This window comes from Salvia splendens, chromosome 5, assembly GCF_004379255.2.
Source record: "Salvia splendens isolate huo1 chromosome 5, SspV2, whole genome shotgun sequence".
NCBI classification, from domain to species: domain Eukaryota; kingdom Viridiplantae; phylum Streptophyta; class Magnoliopsida; order Lamiales; family Lamiaceae; genus Salvia; species Salvia splendens.
The window spans coordinates 32,839,081-32,867,065 of record NC_056036.1 but is presented as its reverse complement, the minus strand read 5'-3'; the positions used below and the strand labels follow the sequence as shown (position 1 = coordinate 32,867,065).

General features: G+C 40.0%; 1 protein-coding gene and 2 pseudogenes across 1 annotated transcript; 1 reads left to right on the top strand and 2 right to left on the bottom strand.

Moving 5' to 3' along the window:
- Positions 1-477: 477 nt before the first annotated feature.
- Positions 478-10,687, top strand: LOC121804144 (annotated as a pseudogene).
- A 485-nt stretch (positions 10,688-11,172) lies between these two features.
- On the bottom strand, positions 11,173-14,271 carry LOC121805467 (CRM-domain containing factor CFM9, mitochondrial-like). The gene is made up of 4 exons (XM_042205337.1): positions 14,160-14,271; positions 13,802-14,063; positions 12,632-13,033; positions 11,173-12,531 (listed from the first exon to the last, which is right to left on the bottom strand). The coding sequence occupies exons 1-4, from the start codon at positions 14,231-14,233 to the stop codon at positions 11,578-11,580; spliced, it is 1,692 nt and encodes a 563-aa protein (XP_042061271.1). The 5' UTR covers positions 14,234-14,271; the 3' UTR covers positions 11,173-11,577.
- A 10,397-nt stretch (positions 14,272-24,668) lies between these two features.
- Positions 24,669-27,640, bottom strand: LOC121802829 (annotated as a pseudogene).
- Between the last annotated feature and the right edge of the window lie 345 nt (positions 27,641-27,985).

Below are 27,985 nucleotides of genomic sequence, written 5' to 3'. Positions count from 1 at the left end.
GAGTGAAGTAAAATCATAATTAATGTTTTAAGAAATTCCACTAAAATCCAAAGTCCGTTAAAAATGTCTGCTATTTTTCAATACTTTTGTAGTAGAAATCTAGTCTTTAAAGTCATTGCTACTTTCAAGAGTTGAACTTTATTAAAAAAATAATGGTATATTTATTGGCTATTTAAATCATTTGACAATATATATTTCATATTCCACCTCCACAATCCTAGCCAAAATATATTTTCTTCTTAAAAAAATAAATCTGCAGATTCCATCACATTCATCATCACAATGTGTACATAACGCAATTTGAAGATGCAATCTTCCTTCCAAACTGCCTTTCTCCCCAATTTCATATCAACAAATAAGACTCTCATTCTTCCTTTCTGCTTCCGATCGAGAAATACTAATTGTTAGCTAGAGAGAGAAAGAAATAGAGAGAGAAGAGAAGTAATTAATTGCCAGCTTAAGCGTCTGATCTTCACCATGTCTTTGGCGGCGGTGGCGAGCGGGAGCGGAGGGATGGATGACGACGATGACAAGAAGAGGAAGCGAGCTCTGCCCGTAGATGCTCCAGATCCATTAAGTGAGAGCAGCGATGATACTGATGATGAATCTGCTCCAATTAACAGCGTTTGAGCTCGGCGGCGGAGGCTGGGAAGAGGAGGAAGAGAGGTAGAGGAAAAGGAGCGTGAATAGAAGCCCCATTTTTGAAATTGGAGTTGGAAATTTGAAGGAGCCGGTTGAAGTTGAATTTAGTTTCCAAAAATACCCTTATTAATTACTTTTTGTTTAAAACATGTAAAAATAGCTAAGCCACAGGATTAATTTGGAGTATTAAGATGTGAGGCTGAGATTTGTTATCTAGTTATACACTTAAAATTAGTTATATCTTGATCACTAACCTATATATATATATATAGAGTCGTGATCATATGATAACCCCTAAATATCATAATAACCCTATAACCAAATCTGGACCACACATATTTCTAATCATGCGGTTGAGATTCAAACTTAGATTTACTTCATAAAAAAAAGCGCGGGAGTAAAACTGTCATTTCTCTCATTTAATTTCTGAATTTTGCCAAATATCACGTAAAATGATAAAATGATAGGTTTATTGCATAGAATGATAGTTTTGAGATTCAAACTTAGATTTACTTCATAAAAAAAAGCGCGGGGGTAAATCTGTCATTTCCCTCATTTAATTTCTGAATTTCGCCAAATATCACGTAAAATGATAGGTTTATTGCATAAAATGATAGGTTTGCCGGATAGAATGATACTCTGAGTTGATAAAATGATACTTTTGACTGACTGATAAAATGATAAAATGATAAAATGATAGGTTTATTGCATAGAATGATAGTTTTGCCGGATAGAATGATACTCTGAGTTGATAAAATGATACTTTTGACTGACTGATAAAATGATAAAATGATAGGTTTATTGCATAGAATGATAGTTTTGCCGGATAGAATGATACTCTGAGTTGATAAAATGATACTTTTGACTGACTGATAAAATGATAAAATGATAGGTTTATTGCATAGAATGATAGTTTTGCCGGATAGAATGATACTCTGAGTTGATAAAATGATACTTTTAGCTTATAAATGTTAGGTTTACTGCATGAAATGATAGTTTTGCCGGATAGAATGATACTTTCAGCCGATAGAATGATAGTTTTGCCGGGTAGAATGATACTTTCACCCGATAGAATGATAGGTATTTTTGGTGTATAAAATGATAATCTAAGCGGATAAAATGACAGTAACCTTATAAAAATGATAGTTTAGCTGAAGAAATTGCATATAAGCTGATAAAATGATACTTTAACGTGACAAAATGACACAAACTGATAAAATGATAGTTTTGCAGGATAGAATGATACTTTCAGCCGATAGAATGATAGTTTTGCCGGGTAGAATGATACTTTCAGCAGATAGAATGATAGGTATTTTTGGTGTATAAAATGACATTTTTGTTTAATAAAATGATACTTTTACCTGATAAAATGATAATCTAAGCGGATAAAATGACAGTAACCTTATAAAAATGATACTCTGAGTTGATAAAATGATACGTTTACTGCTTTGTAGGTTTGTATATTATGTATTGTGCCGATTATATTAGGTTTATTGCATAGAATGATAGTTTTGCCGAATAGAATGATACTATGAGTCGATAAAATGATACTTTTGACTGACTGATAAAATGATATATGTTAGGTTTATTGCATAGAATGATAGTTTTGTCGGATAGAATGATACTCTGAGTTGATAAAATGATACTTTTGACTGACTGATAAAATGATAAAATGATAAAATGATAGGTTTATTGCATAGAATGATAGTTTTGCCGGATAGAATGATACTCCGAGTTGATAAAATGATACTTTTGACTGACTGATAAAATGATAAAATGATAGGTTTATTGCATAAAATGATAGTTTTGCCGGATAGAATGATACTCTGAGTTGATAAAATGATACTTTTGACTGACTGATAAAATGATAAAATGATAAAATGATATATGTTAGGTTTATTGCATAGAATGATAGTTTTGCCGGATAGAATGATACTCTGAGTTGATAAAATGATACTTTTGACTGACTGATAAAATGATAAAATGAGCGAAATTCAGATATTAATTGAGCAAAAGTTGGATACGTAAATTTTATCATGAGCGAAATTTTTTTTATGAAGTAAATCTAAGTTTGAATCTAGACCACGTGATTTTAAGAATGTGTGGTCCAAATTTAGTTATAGGGTTATTACGGAAATTGCGGTTATCATTATAATGCACCCCTATATATATATATATATTTCACAATGAATTTAAATTGGAGTAAAGGAATATACTAGTAATACATGGATTGACAATCGAATAAGAGTTCATGCGATAAATACCAAAATCATAATAAAAAATAATTTAATTATAAACAAAGTATCCAAGCAAAAGAAAAATAGAAGCAAAAGCTGAAACAATAAAAATAGGGACGGCCAAAAATGCTCTTCAGGGGCTAGGGGTTTTTAGACTTAAAAAAACTCATTCGCGATTAAATTAAATACTAACGGTGAATGGCCATATTTTTTTTATAGGAATTTGTTGTGTGAAAACGACATACCCTAGGAACTAAATATAGCTCACTTTTTTTTAAAAAAAATCTATGAAATAGTCATTCAAATATTTCGCATTAATGTACTATGTTAAAAATACTCCTCCATGCACAAAATTATTACCTTAAACCAATATATCTTAGTTCTTATATCTGACATAAATACTCCACCACGTAATATTATCTTAAGCCACAATTGGGTCAAATGCATGTCCACAAAATCCTTTTATACCGAAGAATAGTATTTGTGCGAATATTTGTATAAATTGCGATTGACAGTGAAGGAGATTCTTGTTAAATAAAATCCAAAAACAAAATAAGCATATTCTTTCGTTGGTAAAACAAAAGTAAGGAAAGATACAACTAATGTTTTTCTAAAACTATTTCACCGCATAAAAGATAGCACTAAAATTGAGTGCGAATAGTTACACTTACTCGGTCCCTTAAAAATTTGTCATTTATTTCTATTTTCGTCTGTTCCTAAAAAATTGTCACATTTCATTTTCACCATTTTTTGTAGTGGACCCACATTCTACTTAACTCATTCTCATTTACATTTTATTATAAAACTAATATATAAATATAGGATTCCATGCCACTAATTTTTTAAATCCACTTTCTATTACATTTCTTAAAACCCGTACTGGGTCAAATAATGATAAATTATTAGAGACGGAGGGAATACATTTCATCTTTATGAGAAAACATAGTGAGAGTACTCTTGATGGAAGAACAATAGATCTTTATTAGTACAAAATAATGTAGAAAAATTAACGACGAGGGTGCGTGGTCATATAAGGAGCTCAGCATGACCAATCTCTTGATATATAAGAATCAACAAGTGTGCATTTACATTGTTAGCACATAAGTACTAAAGGTTTTGTGTATTCATCAAGAAGTAGTGTTGATCATGTCAAGAATCAGGTGGTAATTTGTAGTGCTGTTGCTATGTCTAGTGATTCCCTCCGGCATGATTGGCATATACATCCACGGCCAAAAGCTAACCTACTTTGTGTCAAGATAAATCAAAGGAGATATTCCCACCAAGGGAGAAGATTGCAGAGAATACTTAATTGATTGCTATGATTGATTCAATTATACAATGTACAAGAATAGAGCCATTACATTTATAGCATTACCATAGATAGAGAAGATCCTACTCTATATAATGTAAAGGTTGTACATCTTTTGATCATCAAGCAATATACGCATCTTCTACTCTCTAAACATCTAATACCTTTTTTTCGCCTAACATGAGCATCGCCTCTCTCGATTACAATCGTTAAGATGGTATCAGAGCAGGTTGATCCGGAAGCGAGACTCAGAACAATCTCATCATAGTCTCGTATACCTTCCCCGACCTTTTTTTATTTTAGCCCTGCAAACCAACAAAGAAAATGTCAGAATCCGAACCCAAAGCCTTCCAAATCACAAACCAACCCATAATTCTATCTGCAGAACAGTTTGCAGAACTTATGAGACTGAATATGTCTCAAGAGTCTCCAAAACAACCACCAAAAACCGATCCCCAGCTAGAATCACTGGGCGAGATACATGTACAAACCAAGCTCAATGGGGAAAACTATCCCCTATGGGCGAAACTGGTGCAGAGAGCCATCGGGGGGAAGGGCCTGATTTCTCACATCTCTGGAGTGTCGAGCCCCCTCCCTCCGACTGACCCGAACTACGCCCGATGGATACAACAGGATCACTGCTGCTTCAGTTGGATCATCAACAGCATAGATCCCAGCCTCGTAAACGAGGTTTCCCAATACGAGACGGCTCAAGATTTGTGGGAAAACTTGGCCATCACGTATGGAAGCGGCTCCGATCCATTCCAAATTGCGGACCTGCATCGACAAGCATACGAGATGAAACAAGGAACCTTGTCATTAGAAAATTTATGGCAAAAGTTCCAAGACATATGGATATCTATTGACAGCAGAGATCCCAACCCGATGGACACCCCTTCATCAATCGACAAGTATAATCAGATCACCCAACGCCACCGACTCTACCAGTTCCTATGGGCCCTCGACGACCGATATGATAAAATTAAACGGGAGATCCTAAACATGGATCCGACTCCAACAGCCAAGAAAGCTTACGGAATGGTCAGACGAGAGGCAGTTAATGAAATGCTACTGAAATTAGATACAAAGGACCCTGGAATTGGCGTCGGCCTCGCCGCAGTGGACCGAAACCGACACTCAACCCAGAGCATTGGACGCCCACCTCCACCGGCGAAACCCTACCGACGAGAAACTGAAGACAAGAGCAAGCTATTTTGTAGCCACTGTGGGGGTAAAAAGCACACAAAAGATACATGCTTTCACCTCCACGGATTTCCAGAGTGGTGGGACGAGATGAAGAAGTCTCGACAACAGAAGAATAACCGCAATAACGGTGGGGGCGGCGGGAGAGCGGCGGCGGTTGTGACAATCGGAGACCGAGCCACCTACGCTGACACCTCGGCGGGCGGCTTCGGTCCTACTGTGGAAGACGGAGGAATCAACGACAAAGGCAAGGCTACACCGGAGGAGATAGCCATCGCCTCTGCGTCGACGGCAAAGACATGGTCTGAAGGTACAGGGACACCCATCGACGACCGGACAACAGAGGCTCGGGTCCCCACTGGAGAGGACCCAACGACGGCTAGGGTTCCGGAGATGGAGAGGGCTAGGGCTCGACGAAATTGGGCCTCACCCAATTTACATTCAACCAACTTCCCTAAATGCCAAACCAACCCCCCAACTTTTCCTAAATCCCGCTCTGAAACCCCAGATCCTCCTAAAATACAAACTGACCCCCGAGCCAAAATATACTCTCGCCAAACACCCCAGATTTTCTACAAATTACAACCTGACCCCAAAATTCCGGAAATATCCACTTTAGAGCCCCAGAAAAACAGAAAATCCCAAATCAACCCCACCAGAACCAAAAAATTACAAAACACACCCCAAACTCCTGCAAATCTGGAAAACCTACCCTCCATACCGTGCAAAAATTCTTTCGATGCATTGGCATGTTCCTCAATGTCCCAAACCGGCCCAAAAGATACCCATTGGATTTTTGATTGCGGAGCCACAGACACGATGTCATTCGATGCGTCAGATTTTTTGACTATCACCAAATCCACCAAATCCTATGTCCAAACAGCCAGTGAGGACCTAGCCCGAGTACAAGGGGCCGGAACAATCAATATTTCTCCCACATTACGCTTATCCAACTGTCTTTTTGTTCCTTCGTTATCACACAAGCTCCTGTCAATCAGTCATGTGACTAAGGAGCTACATTGCAAACTACTAATGCAGCCTCGTTTTTGCATGTTACAGGATATCAAGACGGGGACGATAGTTGGGCGTGACACTGAACGCAACGGACTGTACTATGTGGATGAGATAGCCCAACAAGGTACCGCATTGCTAACTCACGGATCCACGGACAGGCAGGCTTGGCTTTGGCATCGTCGGTTAGGACATCCATCCATAGGCTATCTTCGTATGTTGTTTCCTGAGTTAGTTACTTCCATGAATTCCTTTAATTGTGAGACTTGTCTGTTAGCCAAAAGCCACAGACACACTTTTAAGTTGAACAATACGAGAATGAAACACCCTTTTGCTTTAGTACATTCTGATGTTTGGGGCCCTGCTCCTTTCAATGGGGGACAAGGTTTTAGGTATTTTGTGCTATTTATTGATGATTATTCTCGCATGACTTGGATTTATTTTCTGAAAAATAAGTCTGACGTTTTTGAAAAATTCACAGAGTTCTATAAACTAATCCAAACCCAATATCACCGACAGATTAAAATCCTTAGGTCAGATAACGGGGGGGGGGGGGGGGGGGGGGAATTCGTCAATACGAACATGCAAGAATTTTTTCGGGAAAAGGGATTAGTTCACCAAACATCTTGTGCCTACACCCCCGAACAAAATGGGGTCGCAGAAAGGAAAAACCGGTACCTTCTTGAAATTACCCGAGCCCTTTTAATCGACTCCAAAATACCAAAATCCTTCTGGCCTGAAGCTGTTGCTACCGCAGTTTATCTTATGAACCGTTTACCTACTGGAATCCTAAACTTCAAATCTCCCCTAGAAACGTTCTCAAAACACTTTGAGCTCCCATCATCCTTATCTTTGGAACCTAGGGTTTTCGGGTGTACTGTTTTCGTGCATATTCCTAAACACGAACGGACTAAATTTTCCCCTTGTGCTACGAAATGCGCCTTTCTGGGCTATGGAAAAAACCAAAAGGGGTATAGGTGTTATGATCCAAAAACTCAACACATACACACCACCATGAACTGCGATTTTGTGGAAGAAGAGTACTTCTACAACCAACCTAGTAGTCAGGGGGAGACACAAACTTCAGATGATCATCCGAACAGTGACCTACTAAGTTGGCTGCCTACACCTAATACTGTACCAAAGGAAACCCAGCCACAGCCAAGTCCTGTCTCAGATGTTGGATCAACAGAGGAAGTCGACGGTACCACCGGGCCGTCAAACCATGTAGTACAGGACGATGAACAAAGTGACATCGACCAAAGATCAACCCCGACCTTGAATCCTGAGGTAACTAGTTCTAATATTAATGGAAGTATATCTTCAGAGAACACTAACATTGATAGGGACAATGGAGTCGAGGGCGAAACCAGTACCGTTGACAGAGAACAGCGTCACGAACTACCTCACAGGGGTACAAGAGGAGTTCCACCCCGCAGATACTCCCCAGAATGGAAAGGGAGAAGGGTCAGATATGCAGTTGCAAATACAACACAGGGACAACTGTCCGAAATGGCCCGAGCATTTGAGGCCGCCCTGTATGACGAAGAAGAAATCCCTCAATCATTTGAAGAGGCATCAAAACATAGGCACTGGCGAGAAGCTATGAAGAAGGAGGTAGATGCCCTCATCAAGAATAAAACATGGGAAAAATGCGCACTGCCTGATGGGAAGAAGCCGGTTGGATGTAGATGGATTTTCACGATCAAAAGGAGAGCTGATGGTTCAATCGAGAGGTATAAGGCGAGACTTGTAGCGAAAGGGTACACGCAAGTGTATGGGATAGACTATGAAGAGACCTTCTCTCCAGTCGCAAAACTCAACACCGTCCGAACACTTTTGGCCGTTGCAGCCTGCAAAGACTGGCCCCTACACCAGTTTGACGTCACCAATGCCTTCCTCCATGGAGAATTAGAAGAGAACAAGGAAGTCTATATGGAAGTACCACCGGGATGTGTAGCAGAATTTGGAGAAGGCCAAGTATGTCGTCTAAGGAAAACATTGTACGGGCTAAAACAGTCTCCAAGAGTATGGTTCGGAAGGTTCTGTCAGGCAATGACCAGACAAGGTTTTATACAAAGCCAGTCAGACCATACATTGTTCACAAAGAAAAGAGGAGACAAAATCACTTGCCTAATTATCTATGTGGACGACATGATCATCACTGGAGATGACAGTGAAGAAATTCAAACCCTGCGAGAAAATCTATTCAAAGAATTCGAGATGAAGGACTTAGGAGCATTGAAGTACTTTCTTGGAATAGAAGTGTTGAGATCCAGACATGGAATATTCCTAAGGCAAAAGAAGTATGTCCTTGATCTGTTGGCAGAAACAGGCCTATTGGAGTGCAAACCAGCAGAAACTCCCATGATCCCAAACCACGGCTTGAAGATGGAAGAAGGAACGACACTTGCAGACCGCGAGCGGTATCAGCGGCTAGTGGAAAAACTTATCTACTTATCTCACACTCGGCCAGACATTACTTATGCGGTGGGCATCGTGAGTCAGTTCATGCATCGACCACAAGTTGACCACATGGAAGCAGCCTTGAGGATTGTCCTTTATCTAAAAGGAACGGTGGGCTACGGAGTATTCCTAGCTAAGAGAGAAACGCTAGAAGTCGACGGATACACAGATGCAGATTGGGCAAGTAATCCCGTCGATAGAAAGTCCACAGGAGGATACTTCACGTTCGTTGGAGGCAACCTTGTCACGTGGAGAAGCAAGAAACAGAAGGTGGTCGCCCTATCTAGTGCTGAAGCCGAGTTTAGGGGAATCAAGAATGGACTCATGGAAATCATGTGGTTAAGGAGGTTGTTAACTGAAATTGGCTATCCACCTACACGGACGAGCCGACTATTCTGCGACAACAAGGCAGCGATCAGCATTTCAGAAAACCCAGTGCAACATGACAGAACTAAACATGTAGAAGTCGACCGACATTTCATTAAAGAAAACCTTGAGGCAGGTACCATTGAGTTCCCGTTTGTACGTTCGGAACACCAATTAGCAGATATCTTAACTAAAGCAGTCCATCCGAAAGCCTTCAAGGAGATTTTGGGCAAGTTGAGTATCGGGGATACCGTTTCTCAACTTGAGGGGGAGTGTCAAGATAAATCAAAGGAGATATTCCCACCAAGGGAGAAGATTGCAGAGAATACTTAATTGATTGCTATGATTGATTCAATTATACAATGTACAAGAATAGAGCAATTACATTTATAGCATTACCATAGATAGAGAAGATCCTACTCTATATAATGTAAAGGTTGTACATCTTTTGATCATCAAGCAATATACGCATCTTCTACTCTCTAAACATCTAATACCTTTCTTTCGCCTAACATGAGCATCGCCTCTCTCGATTACCATCGTTAAGACTTCTTCCGGCCATTATGGGACTCCCCTCCTAAGCCCTTCACAACCCTAACTCACTACTACACCGACAACGTCTCCATGGAGACTCTATGCAAGCACCACGGCTGAGGGCCGGTCCGCGACTTCCCTAGGAGCGTATACGACGCTGTCCTCTTCAGCAACGAGGTCGACATGCTCATGATCCGCTGGAAGGAGTTGCATCCGTATGTGTCACAATTTGTCCTGCTCGAGTCCAACTCCACCTTCACAGCCCTTCCCAAGCCCCTCAACTTCGCCTTGAACCGCGACAGGTTCAAATTCGTTGAGCCCCGCCTCAACTACAACATGATTGGCGGAAGGTTCATGAGAGGAGACGACGACCTCCTCATCATGTCATATGTCGATGAGATCCCTAGCAGGCACACCATTGATCTACTGAGATGGTGTGATGACATTCCTCAAGTTCTCCACCTTCAGTTGAAAAACTATGTCTATTCATATGAGTTTTTGTATATCTCCGGAGCTGGAGGGCCTCGGTGCATAGGTACCGGAGGGAAAGACGAGGTATGCTCATTACTGCCAGGCGGACGCTGGGTGGCACTGCAGCTTCTGCTTTCGCTACATAAGCGATTTCGTGTTCAAGATGAAGGCTTATAGCCACACGGATCGAGTAAGATTTTCGCACTACCTCAGCCATAAAAGGATTCAAGAACGGATATGCAAAGGGGCTGATTTGTATGATATGCTACCGGAGGAGTACGCGTTTAGGGAGATCATCGGGAAGATGGACTCGGCTGTTCATCTGCCTGCGTTTCTTCTCGAGAATGCGGAGGAGTACAAGTACCTTTTGCCCGGGAACTGCGTAAGGGAGAGTGAGTTCTCGGGCCAGCAAATCTTGCCCAAGATAGTCTCCAACATATCTTCTTAATTTTGTTTTAGTTAGCATATTTTAGTTAACTATTTTTATGCAATTTTTATCTTCGTTGAGTCTAGTTATTATTGTATAAATTGGATAGAAATGCCTCCTTGAACCTCAACTACAATTTTTTGAACGTGTTCTATCAATTCTTGTTCTTTGGGATATCTTGTATCTTAACCATTGTGCTTTCATCGATGTTCTCATTTCCAAACATTTTCATGACGTCACCATTAAATATCCCATATTTAATATTCACGTGCAATGAGAAAAATATACTCCATCCGGTCACCATCAAATATCCCATATTTGAAGGAATACTTGTGCGAATATCTGTATAAACTGCGATTGATAATGAAGGAGATACTTGTTATATAGAACCCAAAAACTAAATAAGCATGTACTTTTGTTGGATAAACAAAAGTAAGAAAAGATACTAGTATATTTGTCGTGGAGGGAGTAAAAGATTGAATCTATTTAGTCACTCCTTGACAAAGTGAATCTTAACGCCCACTAAAGTTTTTATAAAACTATTTCACCACATAAAAAAGATAGAACAAGGAGCATTAAGTTCCATCTTGCTAGGCTTCAGTTATCAACATGTGGTAAAATCCAGAAAAATATTTGATAAATAAAAATTCCACATCAACAGTTCCACTCATCCCCAATTCCAACCTGTTGAGAAGCAGCAACATCGAACAAATTGTCCACGGCAACGGCGAGGCACCAACCTTCTCCACGTATCATGAACCTCCAACCAGTTTTTTCCTTTTCTCGTCAAGGAAAATGAGAAGTTCGGAATCTTATAGCCTTGCATCATGAGGAGTTATCAGAAGCTGCCACAAGTTCAAATTTCACCCAACATTCTTGGATTTTCTGATTCTGGTATACTGCATCGTCGATTATTTGCTGCCTTCATCATCTCCTGATGTGGCATCTGACTCCCATTCTGCCTGCTCCGATTCGCTAAATGGATCTCGATCAAAAGCACTCCCTATCGACATTGTTGGAGTGCCTCTATGCGATCTTCTGTTCATCTCTGTCTGTTCAAAGTTATCGACATTCCTACTGCTCTTACTCTGACGGTTTGATGTTCTTGAATCCCTCAGGTCTTGCCCTTCACCCTCCGAATCCCACGTTATATCTTCCAAATCACTTAATGCGTGTTCTCGAACAGTATGCTGATTCTTCCTACCATTGGGTTTCATTTCATTTCTACCAAAACCCCTGCTGTTGGCTCTGCCAGCGTTGCTACGCTGATATCTCTCCCCATTAGATTCATCAGAGTCATCCTCATGACTCCCACGAACCACTTCTCCAATGCCATCAGATTCAAACCCGCCGTCATCACCTTCAACCTCACTGTCAGAGGCTCTCCCCCTACGCCTTTGATCCCTGGATTTCATCCTATCCTTCGTTTCATTACCCAAGTCCTCATTTCTGATACCTTCAAATCTTTGGTATCTACCACCAAAATCTTCTCTATTCCAGTATCTAATCCGGTTAAGCTCTTCCTTCTCTGCTGATTCCTCCTCGGCCCATTCTTTATCAGCCGCATCTTCTATCTCTGCAATGAATCGGTCGAGCTCCTCCTGATCACTATCATCACCAGCATCTTGCGGCTGCTGAAAGCTCTCCTCAGATGCCACTTGTGTTTTCTTGTCCTCTCGAAAGACGTAGGGACTTCCCTCTCTCTTATCAATAGCATTGAAAAAAGTCGAAGCCACTCTTTGGATGCTAGCCATGGCAACTGGGTCATCAGGATTCACACCCTTCCTACGAAGCTCTTGTTCTATCTTTTTTATGTTAAGCTTCTGAGATTCGAGGGCCTGTTCAAATCGTGCCTTGAATAATGCCTGCATGTAAAAAATACGAGTAATTAGGATCCAACATATTCTATTCTACACTCTTTAAATTTGTTTGCAGATGCCAATATTGAGGAAGATTACACCTCACCTTCCTTTTCGTGAGGGTGTTGATAGGTATCAAGTTCTTAGGTTGGCGATAGTTTCTGCCACGAAACATGATAATGGTTTTCACATTGTGTACATTCACGACAATCCCTCCACTCAATCTTGTGAGCATGGATGCCATCTCTTTAATCTTTTCCTTGGGGAAATTATCACAACAAACTTGGACTGTCTCATGGAATTTCCAGTGAAGGTGCATGTTCTGAACAACTCCTCCAAAGACACCGCGAACACCAACAGGGACATAGTTCTTATTTCTGAAACCAATCTTCTTGTATGCCTGCAACTGCTCTGCAGTGAACAACTCGGGATCATGGCGAGGAAGCGGAAGCTCTGGCAGTTCGTACTTTTTCAGCTTCTGAAGAAGCAAAGCCACCTTTTTCTTTGCCTGGACTAGTCAAAACATGAAGCAAAATGGTGAAATATTAAGCTTCTAAAAATTAAAGGAGAAAAACAAGCAGCAAATAGAGAACTCAATGCTTGCAATTATTATAGAAAAAAAACAGCACCACTTCTACTAAATGAAGAAGATGCTTAGCAACAAGAGAAGACAACAAAGCCCAATCGGAAACAAGAACGAGTCACCAAAAAAGATTAATACACCTTTGAACATATACGAGTAAATGTAAAGACATTGCTGTGCAGTGTCTGAATATCGAATATAAAGACATACTACCTCCGTCTCTTAAAAATAGAAACTATTTCCATTTTGGTCTGTCTCTTAAAAATAGAAACATTTTAAACTTTCTATATATTAGGAAGTGGACCCCACAATCCACTAACATTACTTTCACTACTTTTTCTCTTCCTCTCTCTTACCATACCCATTTTTCTCCCATTCTCTCCTACTTTACCAATTATTTTCCCTTACTTTACCAATTGTGGATTAAACCCGTGTGTTTCAAAAGTTTCTATTTTCCAAGAACAGAGGTAGTAATTGTTATCCAAGTTGACCATTCGTTTCTTCACTCCAACATTGCACTAGCAATTTAAGCAGCTAAGATCAAACAGTGATTCATTTCACATATCCAATGAATGAATCAACTAAATTCCAATAACTACTAAAGCTAGCTATCCCATTTCATCATCAAAGAACCAGTCTTGACACAGAAAATGACCTACAAAAAACTAGTAGAAATTAGTAGTAATAGCATACCCTTCTAAGATTGTATATGAGGCGTTCTTCATCAGTCATCAATTTCTTCCTCAATTTTTTCGCTCTCCGAATTTCCCTTAGGGTTTTGCCCGACTCCCGCTGCATCCGCTTCTCCACTTTACTCCTCATACTCTTCGACGAGAAACGCCGCGCTCCGTCAAAACTGCTCCATATTTTCGGCGCCGAAGACGATTCACAGCTCACATTGCTGAATCCAGGCATCGAAATTGCAGCAAAACTGCTTCTCGTGATGACATCAACCCTGAGCAAAATGGAAAAGTTCAATTGATCAGATATATGCACAACTCTTAACAAAAAAATGAGAAATTTTTCGAGAAATTACACAAAATTCATTTACCTTTGATTGAGGAGGAGGGAAGAAAGGGTTCTGAGACATTGATTTCGAAGATTTCTAGTATAAACAGACATCATTTTGATTCAAATTTCCGGGAATTGAAAACCGGCCGCGATTGAATTGGAGTTTAGGGGTTTTTAAATGGGGTTTAACAGTTTGGTTAATTACAATATATTCCCCGAGACTTTGTATAATTAATTAGTTGCCCCACAAATTTGGTTTAGACTTTAGAGTCTGTTTCTGAAATTAAATTTGAAATTCTAGCCTTATATTAGAAAGGATGGAATTAAAAATTAATTTTAAACTTTTTATTGATAAAATAAAATAATTGATATGAAATTATACACACAACACACAAGCTTACTAAATACACATAATACAAAATACTTATTGAATAGGAGTACATATATTGTGCACACACAACACGTAATATATATATACACATACATGTAAGTACATACATATCTTGAAATTTGAAATATACACTACATGCAATGTGACAACCCGAGTTTTTGTACGACTTCTAATGCTAAGAATCATACGTCGTGAAATATTATATAGTATATAGTTTGTAGAAAATGATGTAAGAAGAATTTTCATATATTAGTTGTTAGAAAAAAAAATTGGAATGTTGTAAATAAAAAGTTTTCCATCGAATCTTTTATTGTGATTTATAAGAAATTGAAGTTTGTAATGATTCTACAAAAATAAAAATATAAATGCAAAGTGAGAATTGTAATGTCCAATAGAATATAAATTTTACAAGACAGTTATATTAAATGCTAATCTATAGTATAAGTAAATAAGAGGAACATGCAAGTCTCGGACAGCTTGTTCGACAATGGCGTGCGTGCTGCGCTACACCTCCGAGCATTTTTAAGACTTCACGTTTATGTGCCTAAACTCAAACATAAACATAATTAAAGGTGGGTTACAATGGATCAAGAGACATTACTTAGCCGAAAAAAAAAGAAAAAGAAAAGAGGAGTGACACGAAAGTAATATATACAAAGTGAGTAGATGAAAAAGACAATGGATCTATGCCATCGTAACTCCTTATAGTGTCAAATACGTTGCCACATGTCAAAATTAGTGACATTTGTTATAATTGTTGGTGATATAAAATGCTAATACACACTAATACCACCATTTTCAACAGAGAAGGGGCAATAGAAAATTGCAGATCGCTGGAAACCAAGTTATCAATCCAACAACTTTTACTCCTTACCAATATGGGTAAGTAAATATTATATTTAGTTGTAAAAACCAAGCATGCATGTAGAAAATTTATGAGAAATATAGAATCTGCCTCAATGAAGATCTCAACAAGGTCAAGGAATTTAACAACATAGCTTTCACCAACATGATCTTCTAAAACAACCAAAAATGCTTTAAGTTCATCCAAAGACATGAAATAACCAAAATACATCTATGAAAGTAATAAGTACATAGATGGAAAGCTTATCTTTGAATACCATTACTTTAGAATGGTTGGAAATTACCCGAATCTATCGAAATATGAAATTACTATTCAAATTTTAATGTTCAATAAGCAAATCTAAATAATACTACTTAAGAAATAGCGAGAGGAAGGAGCTTTACCTTGCCGGAGAAGCCGACAGCAGTGTCGAGCACATAGAAGGACGACGGTGTCGAGACCGTCTCATGCAGCGATGATGCCGTTCGAGAAAAAGAAGGCCGTGAGAGAAATCACTTGTGCCATAAAAACAGCGAGAGAGCGCTGAGGGAGAGAGAGCGACGGCGATGGGCTCAACCGCCGCATGTTGCGAGCGAGAGGCGTGGTGGTGGCGGTAGTCGTCGCAAGAGAGAGAAGGGGAAAGAGGTTGATAGAGTGAAGGTGAATGATCGCCGGAGGAAGAGGTGTCGCCGGCGGCTGAAGACACCTCTCTGTCCAAAACGAGGGTTCGGGATGAAGAAGAAGGGTCTTAGGGCTAGCTCTTTCTTTACCGTGTTGGACTAGGGATTTGTTTCTAAGAGTCCAACTCAAAATTATTTGGAGCCTAATTACCACATTAATTAAGTAGTGATTCTTTTAATGTCAGGAGACACAAAACAATCCCTTTAGCTACTTCCGAATTAAATTTTTGAGTTAGAATAATTTATTTCTCTTGTAATTAAATATTAGGATTTAATTAAATAATAATTTTCAGATTGATAAGCTAGTGTGGAATTTAAATTATGAAAATAAAATGTGAAATAATTTCAAAATGATTAATGAGAACCCCGACAAGAATAAACAAATTCCTTGATGAGTTAATTCTCTCAATAATCAAATCTTTCGATTTAATTAACATAAGACTTAAAGAAGACAAAGCGGAAAAAAATGCATATCATCAAGTTCAGTATCTTTCTCAAAACTAAATTTAGCTTGCTATTTTATTTTTTTTTAAAAGGGAGACCTGCTAGGAAAGTCATGTTGAGAACTAGAGAATGCTTTTCTAAAATTCTTGGAAAGCAATAGAGGTGAAGTTTTCTACCCTAGATGAAAATGTGAACTTATGTTTGTTATTTAAGCAAATGATATTGTCTTGCCATAAATTATTTATTTTATGTGTATGAAGCCTATCTGTTTGGTTGGAACTTAAGAATCGAATTCGGGTCCGAGTAAGGATGGTGTTCCTACTCGGATTAGTGTACACATGTGACCGTAGAAGGTGGCCACCTTCTACGGCACAAAGATTATATAGTGGAGGTCGTTGGGAGGTGGCCACCTCCCCTGCTGGAGAAAGATGTAGGTGACCGTGGAAGAGCATCATCTCCACGGCACTTGGTGTTCAGATATGGCAGAAGTACAGAAAGAACTTAGATTGATCAGTCAAACTTTAGCTCACAAAGAATTTAGTAAGCTCGGGCCTTTTAAGAGAAAACTTTCGAGTGTTACTGTGATGACTGACAATATTTTCTACGTATATGTGTATATTTCAGCAATGTGTTCACTGAGTATCTTTGTACTCAGCCCTGCATATATTTCTAAAAGTGTAGGTTGAGCAGTGATAGTGGAGAATGCTGGACAGAGTTTATGATTTTCTTTTTATTTTAAGTAGAGGCTCTAAGAGGTGCATGTCTCCGTACATGTGAACGTGTTCATTCCGTTGCGTACTAAGGTTCTAGATAACATCGACTGCTCTCCTATACTCTGATAATTATATATTGAAAAGTAATATTTCCATTCTTGTTCTGGTGATTAAGAGTTAGTTGAAATTGTTTCCCTCTTTATTTATAAGTGAATATTCAGTTATTGCTTATCTCCTTTCTGTTCCCCTCTTCTTATTTCACACCCCTAGTCATGGTTTCCTGGCTTTACTATCCTTAGCAAAGTACGGTCGTGACATGCAATCTCATGCACATTACACTATATGCAACTACATACATATACAGTGTACTGAAATATACACTACATGCAGCCTCACACACAATACACACACAACACATGTTACGACCACACGTTATACATACACTTCACACACTCAAAAGTCACAACACAAACACCACTATGCACACACAATAATACTACAATACACATATAACACAAATATTGTATACACATTAAAATCTTATTTAATTTTTCTTTTTATGTTTTTCTTTTGTTAATTTTGTTTTATATTGTTTATATTTTTCTTATATTACATTTATGTCCTTTTATATTGTAATAATGGAGTGCTCATTTCAGTTGGAAGAAGCTCGGCTAGAAAGGAGTTCGGTAAGCTCGGCTTACCGAGCTGGAACTAGCCTGGAACTAGCCGAGAAGAAGAAGGCAGAAGTCGGTAAGCTCAGCGGTAAGGAAGCTCGGTAAGGAAGCTCGGCGTTGAGCTGGAATGAGCCGAGAAGGAAGAGTTCGGTTGTAAGCCGAGAAGGAGTTCGGTCTTGAACCGAGGAAGGAGTTCGGTCTTGAACCGAGAAGGAAGAAGCAACCTAGCCGAACTAGCCGTTGGAGCAGCAGTTAGTTAGCTGAGATGTAGCGGTTATTCTTCTTGCTTTCTTGATTCTTCTTGTAGTTAGTTAAGTAGCAGTTGCTACTTGATTGTAGAGCTTTAAATAGCTCACCGTGTATATAGTTTAGAGTAGAGTTTAATCAATAAAGAGTTTTCCAGTTTTCTCTCCAAGATTATCATCTTCAATACTCAAAGTGTGAGTGTGTGTGTTTTTCTGCATTGTGTGATCTCATACAACAGTGAGTGTGTGTGTGATCTTATTGAGTGTGTGAAAGCCTTGTGTGTGCGAATCCTAACAAGTGGCGCCGTCTGTGGGAAACGGATATTGAAGCTGATTTGCAGAGGATCAAACGGTTTCAGAGATGGCAGCAAGGCTTGATGCAGAAAAGTTCACAGGCAAGAATGATTATAGCCTGTGGAAGATGAAGATGAAGGCGGTTTTAATTCAACAAGGCTTGGCGGCAGTTCTTGCAAAACCAGAGGAGAAAGGAAAGGCTCCAGTGCTTGATGAAAAAGCTCAGGCAAAGATGGAGGAGATGCAGCTCAAGGCACATTCTGCAGTGATTCTGTGCCTTGGAGATAAGGTCTTGAGGGAAGTTCAAGAAGCCAAGACTGCGGTGGAGATCTTGGACAAGTTAGATGAAGTTTACTTGGCCAAATCCTTGGCTAACCGGCTGTATCTCAAGAAGAGGCTGTATGCCTATAGTTTTTCTGGAGATAGGTCCATCATTGAGCAGCTAGAGGAGTTCAACAAGATCATTGATGACCTGGGATCTGTTGATGTCAAGATCTCAGATGAGGATAAGGCCATTCTCACATTGAATGCCTTGCCTAGCTCGTATGACCAGCTAAGTGATGCAATTATCTATGGAAGAGATAAACCTATCACCTATGCAGAAGTCTATTCAGCCTTGATGGCCAAAGAACTCCAGAAGACAGCCAACAGAGGCTCTGCAAGCTCCAATGTTCAAGCTGCAGAGGCCTTGAATGTGAAGAAGTTCAAGAAGCAGAACTTCAAGAAGAAGTTTGAGGGCCCTAAACCCTCAAGTTCTGATGCTCAGAAGGAAACCAGAGCTTGCTATTGGTGCAAGAAACCTGGACATTTGAAGAAAGATTGTCATGCATGGAAGAGAAAGATGGCCTCTGAGGGACACAATCAATCTGATTGTGTGGAGAGTGCTGATCCCCCGGCTCAACTCATGAATATCAGTGATAGTGGGGTCAGTCATAGGTGGATAATGGACTCGGGGTGCAGCTTCCATATGTGCCCCAATAGAAGCTGGTTTCATGATCTTCAAGAAGCATCGGGTACGGTTGTTCTTGGTAATAATCACATTTGTCAGATCAAAGGAATAGGGAAGGTAAAGCTAAGCCTACAAGATGGCTCTATAAAGATCCTAACTGGGGTGAGGTATATTCCAGAAGTGAAAAGGAACCTCATCTCATTGGGAATGCTGGAGCAGAAAGGGTTCACCATATTGATGAGTCAAGGAAAATTGTTTGTGAAATCTGGAGATGCAGTGATGATGGAGGCTGACAGAGAGCATATTCTCTATTATCTGAAGGCTAAGGCTGTTGATGGAGAAAGCAATGCAGTGTCAGATGATTCCATAATGCTATGGCACAAGAGATTGGGCCACCCAGCTGAAGGAAGCTTGAAAGAACTCATCAAGAAGGGTCTGATCTCTGGAGATTTCAACAAGATGGACCCCTGTGAGCAGTGTATACTTGGAAAGGCTAAGAAGGCACCCTATCCTACAGGTATTCACTCTTCTACAGCCCCTTTAGACTACATACATAGTGATCTTTGGGGGCCTTCACCGGTGTGTTCAATTGGTGGAGGAAAGTATTATCTAGCTATCATTGATGACTATACAAGGAAGTTGTGGGTATATATACTTAAAGAAAAATCTGAAACACTCACAAAGTTCAAGATATGGTGTAAGGAGGTTGAGCTAGAGAAGGGTAGAAGTGTTAAATGCTTAAGGACAGACAATGGCCTAGAGTTCTTGTCTGCTGAGTTTGATCTGTTTTGTAAAGAGAAGGGTATGAAGAGGCACCGGACTGTTCCTGGTAATCCTCAGCAAAATGGTGTTGTGGAGAGGATGAATAGGACAATCCTAGAGAGGGTGAGGTGCCTACTTCTTGGTTCTGGTTTGAGCAGCAGATTCTGGGGTGAGGCTGTGTATACAGCAGCCTATCTCATCAATAAATGCCCATCTACTGCCCTGAAATCTGAAACTCCTGATTACATGTGGTATGGAGCTCATAGTGACTACTCAAAATACAAGGTGTTTGGGTGTGCAGCCTATGCTCATGCTAGGCAAAGTAAGCTTGAAGCTAGGGCTCTGAAATGTATCTTGCTGGGGTATCAGAGGGGTGTTAAGGGGTATAGGCTCTGGTGTATTGAGCCCGGTAAGCAGAAGGTCTTGGTGAGTAGGGATGTGGTGTTCTTGGAGGATCAGATGCCATTCCTGAAAGATAAGCTGGACTCCAATGAAGATGAGGGTGATTTCTTCAAGGTGGAGCCTGTGGGGGTTGGCCTAGGAGCAGGTGGAGTTATTGACTCAGGGAGTGAGTCTGATTCAGATAAAGAAGAGGCTCCAACTCAGGGCAACCAGGCTGGTGAGTCTATATCAGACTCTATCAGAGACTATCAGCTTGCAAGGGACAGAGTTAGAAGAGAAACAAGGCCACCAACAAAGTTCTCTGATGTTGTGTATTATGCTCTGTGTGCAGCTGAAAGTATTGATGGTGCAGATCCACTCACATATAAAGAAGCTATGCAGAGTAAAGATAGAGAAAGATGGATTGAAGCCATGAATGAGGAAATAGAGTCTTTACTCAAGAACAAAACATGGATTTTGGTGGACAAATCCAAGCTGAATACAGATGGAAAGGAGAGGAAGCTGATCAGTTGCAAGTGGTTGTTTAAAAAGAAGGTAGAGACCACTGATAAAGACAGAATCAGGTTCAAGGCAAGGCTGGTGGCTAGAGGCTTTACACAGCAGGAGGGAATCGATTTCAATGAAGTGTTTGCACCTGTTGTGAAGCACACTTCGATTAGGATTCTATTGGCTGTGGTGAATCAGCTTGACTGGGAGCTACAACAGCTTGATGTGAAGACAGCCTTCCTAAATGGAGATCTAGAGGAAACTATCTTCATGGAACAGCCAGAGGGCTATGTGAAGATTGGAGAAGAAGGCAAGGTGTGCCTGTTACAGAAAAGTCTTTATGGACTTAAGCAAAGTCCTAGACAGTGGAATAAGAAGTTTGATGCACAGATGAAGAAGATTGGCTTCTCCAAGTCAGAATATGATGATTGCATTTACATCAAGAAGGCAGGCAAGAACCCCATTGCCTACCTATTACTCTATGTGGATGATATGCTACTTGCAGGGCCTTCTATGACAGAAATTCAGAAAGTTAAACAAGATCTGAAGTCAAGCTTTGAAATGAAGGATCTAGGAGAGTCAAGGAAGATCCTAGGCATACATATTCAGAGAGATAGAGGCTGCAAGAAGCTGTGGATGCTGCAAACTGACTATATTGAGAAAGTTTTGCAGAGGTTCAAAATGGAAAATGCAAAAGCTGCATCAACTCCTCTGTCCCAGAGTTTTAAGCTTTCAAAGGAGCAGGCCCCTAAAACTAAGCAAGAGGCTGATGAGATGGAGGCTATCCCTTATGCTAGTGTGGTTGGAAGTGTTATGTACACTATGATTTGTACAAGACCAGATTTGGCTCATGCTATCTCAGTGACTAGCAGATACATGGCAGACCCGGGGAAGGAGCATTGGAATGCTCTTAAGTGGATATTGAGGTACATGAAGTCAACTAAGGACTGGGGGATTGTGTTCAATGGCTGGGAAGGTGAATCTGAGGAGGTTGTGCAGGGCAATTGTGATGCAGACTATGCTGCAAACCTGGACAACAGAAAGTCCCAAACAGGTTATCTTTTCACCATGTTTGGAACTGTAATCAGCTGGAAGTCAGGGTTGCAAAGTGTTGTTGCTCTCTCAACAACAGAATCAGAGTATATAGCTCTCACTGCAGCTGTACAGGAGAGTTTTTGGATTCAGGGAGTGATTTCTGACTTTGGTTTTGACCAAAAGACAATGGTGATTCATTGTGACAGCAGCTCAGCTATGTGCTTGGCTAAACATCCGGGTTTTCATGAAAGGAGCAAGCACATAGACATAAAGTTGCATTTCATTAGAGATGAGATTGAAAAGGGGAGAGTGAAGGTGATTAAGATTAACACCTTGCACAATCCGGCTGACATGCTAACAAAGTCTCTAGGTAGAGACAAGTTTGATCATTGCAAGAAATTGATCAATGTTTGTGCAAGAACTGAGATGAGCCCTCAGGTGGAGAATTGTAATAATGGAGTGCTCATTTCAGTTGGAAGAAGCTTGGCTAGAAAGGAGTTCGGTAAGCTCGGCTTACCGAGCTGGAACTAGCCTGGAACTAGCCGAGAAGAAGAAGGCAGAAGTCGGTAAGCTCAGCGGTAAGGAAGCTCGGTAAGGAAGCTCGGCGTTGAGCTGGAATGAGCCGAGAAGGAAGAGTTCGGTTGTAAGCCGAGAAGGAGTTCGGTCTTGAACCGAGGAAGGAGTTCGGTCTTGAACCGAGAAGGAAGAAGCAACCTAGCCGAACTAGCCGTTGGAGCAGCAGTTAGTTAGCTGAGATGTAGCGGTTATTCTTCTTGCTTTCTTGATTCTTCTTGTAGTTAGTTAAGTAGCAGTTGCTACTTGATTGTAGAGCTTTAAATAGCTCACCGTGTATGTAGTTTAGAGTAGAGTTTAATCAATAAAGAGTTTTCCAGTTTTCTCTCCAAGATTATCATCTTCAATACTCAAAGTGTGAGTGTGTGTGTTTTTCTGCATTGTGTGATCTCATACAACAGTGAGTGTGTGTGTGATCTTATTGAGTGTGTGAAAGCCTTGTGTGTGCGAATCCTAACATATATTTTTTTATGTTTTTAAATTTTTACTTATTTATGAAGATGTGAGCCCTGAAAAATAGTTAATGTATACTCTATCTGTCCCATAATAAATCTCACATTTGGTTTTGTCACGAAATTTTAGGAGATATTGTTTTGTATATGTCAAATAGAGAGAAAAAATATATTTTTCGCATTAAAAAATTTTAGATATACCGTAGTTTTTGGTACGGTAACGGCATTAGATTTCCTATGCTGCGGTATACCGAATCTTCATATCCATGTTTTATTTATTGACTCGATTTTCATTTCCTATACCTTTTCGTCTTCTCTATTTCTTTGGAATTGTTTAGGTAAGGCAAAAGCTGCATAAATCTTTTTTTGTTAACCACAAAGCTTAAAACGATACACGCGAAATAATTTATGCATTCTTTAGGTCACATGGATAAGGGCGAGGCAATATTCTAAGAGCATCCGCAATAGCGGACTAGCCGACGCCCTAGTCACGAGCGTGCGGCTAGGGCATTCGGCTAGTCCGATATTGGGCTCGGCAAACGCGATGGACGAAAAACCAAAGCCCTAGAGCTAGGGCACGGACAAGAGCGACTAGCCAATTTTTTTATTTTTATTTTATTTTTATTTTTCTAAGATATTATATTCCCATTTCATTTTTTTCTATGTTTTTTTTCTTCAATTCATTTCGTTGTTGTTTTTGGTGTTTTTTTTCACGGGAGGGCTAGGGTGTCGGCTAGTTCTAGTGCTAGCCTATTACTGGACCGTGGGAAGTCCTGATGATGTGGCAGGCTGTGGGAACTCCTTGATGATGTGGCGAGGTATTTTTGGCTAGTCCTAGTATTAGTCTATTGGCTAGTCTGTGCTATTGCAGATGCTCTAAGCCAAAAAAATTAACTTTTTTCTTCCTTTTGGAAAAATTTGTGAGTTTTTTACGCTACAAACATTTTGATAAATTAACTCAATAATTTATGCATATTCCACATCTGCATTGTTTAGAATTGTAGCATAGTACTCCTCCCTCTTACTCAGTATAAGTGAAGCGTTTCTTTTTGGCTTTAATTTGCTAATAAGTAATTAGACAGAAGATAAAGTAAAACAAGAAAGAGAATAATACAGAAGAGAGTCGTACATACATTATCTTCTTACTTACTTTACTTTATCTCCATTCTAACTATTTATTACTCCCTCCGGCCCACTTTAGGAGTCCCGATTGACTATTTTTAGGTGTCCCACTTTAGGAGTCCCAGTTGGACTATTCGATAAATGGTAATAGGCCACACATTCCACTAACATTTTTCCACTCACATTTTATTATAAAACTAATATATAAAAATAAGACTCACATTCCACTGTATCTTTTCACCTAATTTTCTTTACATTTTTTTCACATTTTATTATAAAACTAATATATAAAAATAGGACTCACATTCCACTGTATCTTTTCACCTAATTTTATTTAATTTTTTAAAACACGTGCCCAACTCAAATAGGACTCCTAAAGTAGGACGAAGGAGAGAGTATCATTTTTGCAAAACAACGTCCGAATTGAAACGCGTCACTTATAGTGAGACGGAGGGAGTATGACCTAAAGTAATGGAGGGTTAATTAAAATGTCGAGCAAATTAGTTTGTAAATTATTTTCCTTGTAACCAATCGGTTGAAAATTCGAGTCACCACAGCCACACACAACATGAACAGAGAAACAACCATTATTGATTCTCTTGAGAAAATCTACAAATCAATGGAGCAAAAGGCATTTGGATGGACCTCACAGTTCCACTACAACACCATCTCAGCAGCCTCTAAAACTCCAGAATTTACAACTAAGACATGCTTCAACCTCAACAAATCCAATATGCAGAAGCACCTTGCGCTCGAAAATGGATCCAGCTAGCAACAGCAGAAGAAAAGTCCTCTCGGCGTGCCGGCCATGTCACCCCTCTTCGCCATCAGCGAGCTCGTCCCTGGGGACTCCGGTGGGAAGACGGCATTCATCTCGGAAGTCCTTTTGAAGATGCGGTGCGGTATGGCTGGCTCAGGCAGAGACGTCACGGAAAGATATTCCAGGAGCATTTGTATTATCTGAGTGAAGTTGGGGCGAGCATCAGCGTCTTCCTTCCAACATAAGGTCACTATTCGAGCCAGTTCCTCCGGAAGCTCATCCGCGCTTGGCCTTACGTTCTGCAAAAATTGGGAAAGAAAGCAGTTGGGATGACAATCGACCGGATTTAGAACTGGAGCTAGTAAGGGTCAAGGGGGTTTAAAACCTAACTCTTAACCTCCACAAATCAATTTTTATAGTACTACTTAAATTATCATATTTTTCGGTATTTTGTGAGAGTCTGTTGTGCAAAAGCCCCCATCATGAGACTGACCTATACAAAAATTAGCTTATCGAAATTTCAAACTTGAAATTGATAAAATCCAGCATTCGTCATCGAGCTGAATCATAGGAAATGCATAAAATCCAGCGCAGACGCATGAAAAAATTTTGAGACAATAACTCCATGTTTTGTTGTGATAGTACGGGCTTATGCACAATAATTCACACAAATACCGAAAATTCGACAGTGAATGAAATAAAAATTATTTTTTCAGCAAGCCCCTCGCAGGCTCAAGGTGTGTCCTCCAATGGCGCCCATTACTGACTAACTACTCATCCAATGAATTATGAGAAAGAGTGCGTTAACTCTAGCTAGGTACTAGATTACACGAATCAAAGTAAGTGCGAAATATCCGAAGGAAGAGTTGAGGAAACTCACTTTAAAAGCAGCAGCATAGGCCGCCTGCAGATTTGACATGCCTTGAAGGGTAACTTGTTGTGTATGAGCTCCCATAGCACGATCGCGAAGCTATAAGCATCCACTTTGTGGTTATAATGCTTCTTTTCTCCCTGCCTTAGTGTGACAGTACTATACAGCTGCAAGTGCAACAGAATCTTCAATCATTTTGATCAGAAAAACAAGCAGAGAGGGGAAGATGTTGCGGAAACTACCTCCGGGGCCATCCAGCGATAGGTTCCCGTCTCCGCAGTCATCATCTCAGTCAACGACTCTTCTCTGGCAAGACCAAAATCTGCAAGTTTGACTGTTCTTCGATCTTCTGTCAAGAGCAAATTCTCTACATGACAGAGAAAGCCATGTATGTGCCTGTTAACCGTGTTATCCAATATTCAAGCAGATTCCTAGTGTAGCAGCACGAGTTATACGAATTTGATAAAGAGCAAACACGTTATCACAAATTCTTGATATTGGTATTGCAAAGCCAACCATTTTGTGGTCTGATAGCAATTAGCAAGAGCCAAGTGGTGTACAAATTTTGACGAGGGCAAACGAGTATCAGCAGCATTGTGAACTGCTCCTAACAAGTAACAACTTATACAAATTCGTAACCTTGGTTAGCCAACGACCCCCCCCCCCCCCTAATGTTCCATTATAATTTATAAGTGCTCGTTATGTTTAGGCACATAAACAAGAAAGTTGTGATTTGTATTTAAAGTAGAATGCGCCTCTATCTTTGAGCAACATTTTGTGCTCAACGAATATTCTTCCTGGAATGAGCCACTTATAATAGGACGGAGGGAGTATTTCCTTGTCCAGTAGCAAGAGCAACAGGAGCAAACGAGTTTTAGCAGCATGATGAACCGCTCCTAACACAACTTAACCAAATTCTTAACCTTGGAAAGCCAACTATTTCCTAGTCTAATAGCAAGAGATACAAATTTCAACAGGGGGAAACGAGTTTTAGCAGCATTACGAACTGATTCTTTGTGCGAAAACAATAAGGCTAAACATCTGTACCAGGTTTAAGGTCACGGTGGATGATTCCATGGGAGTGCAAGCACTCCATTGCACGAGCTATATCAAGCGCAAATCCAATAGCTACCCGTATATCAAGGCACCTAGGCCGCAGGCTGATCAAGTGCTTTTGTAACATCCCACCAAGCAGAAGTTCAGTCACTATAACCATCACAGGCTCCTTGCAAGCTCCAATGAACTACAGAGGAAGGAAGAATCCCTAAGACAATACTCACTAGAAATATCACACCGACACACACACAGAGATCACTCACTCATATTTGTATATAATGAATATACATCAAACAACCTTAACTAAATTCTTATGTTGGACTCTGGAAAGCATTGCAACCTCTCTTGCAAATCTTGCCTCCTTCTTTGCAATCTCTTCAGCTGTATCCCCTTTCTCAACAATTTTGATAGCAACATTCCGATTTTTGTATCTTAAGAAACAAAAATCACAATCACAAATTACTTTCTACAACATGAAATCTTTTTTTAATTTAAATTTGATTAACCTAAAAGTATTGCTCTCCCACCTCAAAAAGATTAGAATTTTCAACATACCAACATCACTGAGATTCATCATAATGTCAGAATCATAAGCAAATTTTGACTTAGGAAATCGAGATTGAGAAGGTTAACTTACTTTCCCTCGTAGACTTTGGCATGAGCTCCTTCTCCAATCTTAGGCCCTACAAAGAGAAGCTTCGGATCCACCAACCATTTCGGGTCCAAATCAAGCTCTGCTACCGGTTAAAACCCGTTTCGAGATTCCATTCTCTCTCTAAATTATCACCACTTTTAAGACTTTCGCCACTTGCTAAAAGTGCTGAAACAGCTCCAAGATCAGATTTTTATCCCTTTGCCGCACATTCCAAGCAAAATACATGTCGAAATTGATAATTTCTCGCAATTAAATTGACGGAAGTGATGAATTTTGATTGCCTAACTTCGTTTCTCAGAGACCCAGATCCACATAATACATGCACCAAGATGAGATGATTGGATGCTTCTGTAGTCTTCGAACATCCAATGCAGAGAGATAGAGAGGAAAGAGAGCAGCGGAAGGAATTCTGTCAGCGTCACAAATTAGTGGTCTCATTTTAAGGGAGAGGATCCCTG